Below are 4,672 nucleotides of genomic sequence, written 5' to 3' on the forward strand. Positions count from 1 at the left end.
AAGCAAGCCATAGAGTACCACAATCAAGATCTTAGTATTGCAAAAGAAGTTGGGGACTTAGCTGGAGAAGGACAGGCCTATGGCAATCTCGGCAATGCTTATGACAGTCTGGGGAATTTCAAGCAAGCCATAGAGTACCACAATCAACATCTTAGTATTGCAAAAGAAGTTGGGGACATAGCTGGACAAGGAAGAGCGTATGGCAATCTCGGCAATGCTTATGACAGTCTGGGGAATTTCAAGCAAGCCATAGAGTACCACAATCAACGTCTTAGTATTGCAAAAGAAGTTGGGGACATAGCTGGAGAAGGAAGAGCCTATGGCAATCTCGGCAATGCTTATCACAGTCTGGGGAATTTCAAGCAAGCCATAGAGTACCACAATCAACGTCTTAGTATTGCAAAAGAAGTTGGGGACATAGCTGGAGAAGGAAGAGCCTATTGCAATCTCGGCAATGCTTATTACAGTCTGGGGAATTTTAAGCAAGCCATAGAGTACCACAATCAAGATCTTAGTATTGCAAAAGAAGTTGGGGACATAGCTGGACAAGGAAGAGCCTATGGCAATCTCGGCAATGCTTATGACAGTCTGGGGAATTTCAAGCAAGCCATAGAGTACCACAATCAAGATCTTAGTATTGCAAAAGAAGTTGGGGACTTAGCTGGAGAAGGACAGGCCTATGGCAATCTCGGCAATGCTTATCACAGTCTGGGGAATTTCAAGCAAGCCATAGAGTACCACAATCAACGTCTTAGTATTGCAATAGAAGTTGGGGACTTAGCTGGAGAAGGAAGAGCCTATTGCAATCTCGGCAATGCTTATGACAATCTGGGGAATTTCAAGCAAGCCATAGAGTACCACAATCAACATCTTAGTATTGCAAAAGAAGTTGGGGACCTCATAGGGCAGGCAATGGCGTATCATCAACTCGGTCATGTTCATGAAATTTTAGACTACTTGAGCAAAGCTCTGAATTACTATCGTCAAAGCATAAATATTTATGATGAAACAAGGCGTCTTCTTCAGTCAGAAGATGCATGGAAAATAAGCTTTCGTGACACAAAGCAGTTTGCATACAACGCTCTGTGGACAGCACTCTTGAAGAGTGGTCAGGTAGATGAGGCTTTGTATGCTGCTGAGCAAGGACGAGCCCAGGCTTTGGGAGACATTTTAAAGATGCAATATGGTGTTGATGAGAAACCTTCTTCGGCACTTACGATGAAGTTGAGTTTTGGAATGAACGATTTACCTTCACAAACTGTTTTCACAGCACTTGATGGGAACACGATCAGCTTCTGGTTGCTAAGAGAAGATATCGGGATTAATTTTAGACAAAAGGAAATCGAAAATGGAAGTGCCAAATCACTGATGGAAAGTACTTTTAAAGAGATTGGTGTGGAAACTGTTGTACAGTGTGAGAATCGTTCTCTTGACAGACAACGCAACGACTTCTCGTGCAGTAGGGAAGCTGTTGAGGAAACCGTTCACTCCTTGAGCTTCTCTGTGAACTGTTTACAGCCCTTGTATGATGTCTTAGTCAGCCCTATCGCAGACTTGCTCCAGGAAGATGAGTTAGTCTTTGTTCCTGATGGACCATTTTGCTTGGCTCCTTTTTCTGCATTGAGTGACTCTGTCAGGATCCGTGCAATTCCCTCGCTGACTGCTTTAAAAGTGATCGCAGGTGCACCTGACGACTTCCAAAGTAAGAATGAAGCGCTGCTTGTTGGCGATCCATGCCTGAAGGAAGTCACTTGGGGCAAGGGGGAACCCATGTATGAACAGCTGCCATGCGCAAAGAAAGAGGTGGATATGATTGGAAATCTTCTTCAGACCATGCCTCTTACAGGTCAAAGTGCAACCAAAGCTGAGGTGTTGAAAAGAATGAAGTCAGCTGCTTTAATCCACATTGCTGCACATGGAGATGACCAATTTGGAGAAATTGCTTTGGCCCCAAATCCCGAACGCACATCACAGATCCTCGAAGAGGAAGATTACATGTTAACGTTGAGTGATGTTCATGCACTTCATCTTCAGGCAAGACTTGTTGTGCTGAGTTGTTGTCATAGTGGCCAGGGAGAGGTGAAATCTGAGGGTATTGTGGGAATAGCCAGGGCTTTCCTTTGTGCTGGTGCCCGATCTGTTCTGGTGTCACTCTGGGCAATCGACGACAAGGCGACCATGATGTTCATGAAAAGTTTCTACGAACACTTAGCAGATAGAAAAAGTGCAAGTAGAGCTCTTCACCATGCTATGAAATCTCTTCGGGAGACTTATTCTGCCTTTAAGTACTGGGCGCCATTTGTGCTAATTGGCGATGATGTCTCCTTTGAATTTGGGCAACACAAACAGGAAAAGAATGGTAAGTGCTATTTGAATATAACTTTAATGACTGAATTGCTGTACTTTGTAAATGTTTTTAATCAGCAAGTTGTCGAAAGGAGCTGGTACGTTCTTCAAATCGAAATGGTTTTAAAATCGGTTGCCAGTGTAGTTCTTTTTACTCGAACTGCTTTGGCTAATACCTGATCGCTGAATTCCAGTTACGTACGAGAAGTGAAGTGAAGTTAGCTATTGAGGTCTTACAGTCTACACGTCGAGGTGACACTGAACAGGAATTGTTGCTGTTAACCAAGCACACATGGTTTAATGAATTAAGATAATTGAAATATTATTTACTTCCCAATCAGAACGAAATTCCGCATTACCATTTAACCCACTATTGTTTCTTTTTTTCAGAAACGTGAGAAAAACACTTGGACTCTGATGCGTCGATGTGTCATTTTTCTTTCTTCCTTTCTTCGATTGTATGAGTAATACTGTCCAAGTCCTTGCATTTGTGCCTTGTTTTGTAAGGGTCTGTACCAGGATTAGTTAATCACTTGATAGAAATAAGGGATTGGTAAAACGGTTTGCTTCCATAACTGGTGATCTAGCCGTCGTGTTTTTTTTTTAAATACTTCAAAATAACTCCAAGCTTTCGCTGTATATTTCTCGGGTGTTCATTTTACGTGAAGCTGGTGACAAGTATACCTCTTTAATTTGGTATACCAACGTTCATTTAAAATCAAGTGACAGTCTCGGGGAATGTGTATTTTCTCTGAGGTTGGCCAAAGCTAAATAATCAAATGAATCGATTTGGGAGGCAAATGTCTATAAACGAGACAACGAGCATCTTTGCCACTTTTCATATGCAACTGCAAACGTTTTCCTTAGGCAAAACTTCTAGATTTCTTTTCGTGATTTAAGATAATGCTTAGGCCTAAGGTTAGCATTTTTGTAAACGTTGTGGTTGTTTCAGCTATGGTGCCCCCTACCCCTCACCCCCTACATCCCAGCCCCGGAATAGTCATGCCGAAGGTGAGTGCTCTCACCGCTGTGACAGCTTGTGTTGTACAACATCATGGAATTGATAAAGGGAACAAGACACTCATTCAACCTGTAAGGAATTTTATTATATTCCTACACGTAATTACCGGACTGTATAGAATTTCAAGGAAAGGTTACGTTTATACAAACGTTGGCCGTGTAGCACTTATATTTTAACTGAAGAAGGTTCATGTGGGATAGAAACATAGCACTTTACGTTAAAGTACACTCTCTTCAGTTAATTCTGTTTACAATATAAGGGCTACACGGCCAACGTTTGTATAAACGTAACCTTTCCTTGTACTTGTACATGTTAATTGCCGTGACTTTAACATCTTCAGTTCCCACGGCCTGCTCCCGTCTGACCTTGTAGCTCAGCCGGTAGAGCGGCGGAGATCTAACCCGAAGGTCGTGGGTTCAATTCCCACCCTGGTCAGAGTTTTTCTCTGTCCTTGTGTGGGCCCAGTTCCCTCAGTAGGGCTAACGCTCACATGGTTCATATGGGATAGAAATATAGCACTTCACGTTAAACTACACTCTCCTCAGTTAATTCTGTATAGAATTTCAGCCAGTCATCTCCACTCACTGGTTAGTCTCTTTTACAATTAAGCTTCCAGTCTAAATGTTAGAATTCAAAAGGTTGCCTTCACTTTGGTGGGTAATGAAACCTAATATCAAATGAAAATCAACTTCAAAGCTGTAAACCTTAAATACCACATGAGAAGAATTAAAGGTTGTAAAATATTTTAAACCATTGAAATGCTTATTGTATTATGCAGTATATTCATAGCGGAGCTCCGCGCACCTCGAAAGCTCGTGCCCGGATGCCCCATTTCGCTGGCTATTGACAGTTGACTCTGAATGGCTTTTATCCTTTTCCATTCGCTCACTGAGGGTGTGCTTGTTTCTTTTAAAAGTCATGCAGTTCAAGAAAAATTCATTGCCAAACTGGTCCAAAGTAAAGGTCACTCGAAAAACCGATATCATACTCATCGCTTCGTGATTCATGCGATATCGGTTTTTAGCGTAAAATTTACCGTGGACTTCACTAGTTAGGCAATGGATTTTTCCGTAGAAAAAAGCAAAGAAAATGATTTAATTGAAGCAGCAACCGAAAACATCAAAACGCGGACATTTCATTTTCACTAACCCTACAGGCAGTAAAAATAAATAACCAGGGAGATCCGCTTTTAGGCTTGGCTAAATCTATATATTAGTAATTATAACAACAAAGTTCCTCTGTACTAATCATGCTGATAGCTTCTCGAAACAGGAGAGACATAGCCATCCATACCAGCATCATCAC

General features: G+C 41.8%; 1 protein-coding gene across 5 annotated transcripts in view; it reads left to right on the forward strand.

The window, feature by feature from the left end:
* Positions 1 to 4,303, forward strand: part of LOC138026584 (tetratricopeptide repeat protein 28-like) — a 17,672-nt gene extending 13,369 nt beyond the window's left edge. For all 5 annotated transcript variants that reach the window (XM_068873993.1, XM_068873990.1, XM_068873989.1 and 2 more), the window contains 2 exons: positions 1 to 2,359; positions 2,737 to 4,303. The exon at positions 1 to 2,359 is cut by the window's left edge and continues 1,383 nt beyond it. In XM_068873993.1, coding sequence (XP_068730094.1) covers positions 1 to 2,359; positions 2,737 to 2,744 — 2,367 coding nt within the window. In that variant the 3' untranslated portion in view covers positions 2,745 to 4,303. The remainder of the gene's footprint in view (positions 2,360 to 2,736) is intronic.
* Positions 4,304 to 4,672: the final 369 nt, after the last annotated feature.

Source organism: Montipora capricornis, chromosome 12 (assembly GCF_036669925.1).
Source record: "Montipora capricornis isolate CH-2021 chromosome 12, ASM3666992v2, whole genome shotgun sequence".
Classification (NCBI taxonomy): Eukaryota; Metazoa; Cnidaria; class Anthozoa; order Scleractinia; family Acroporidae; genus Montipora; species Montipora capricornis.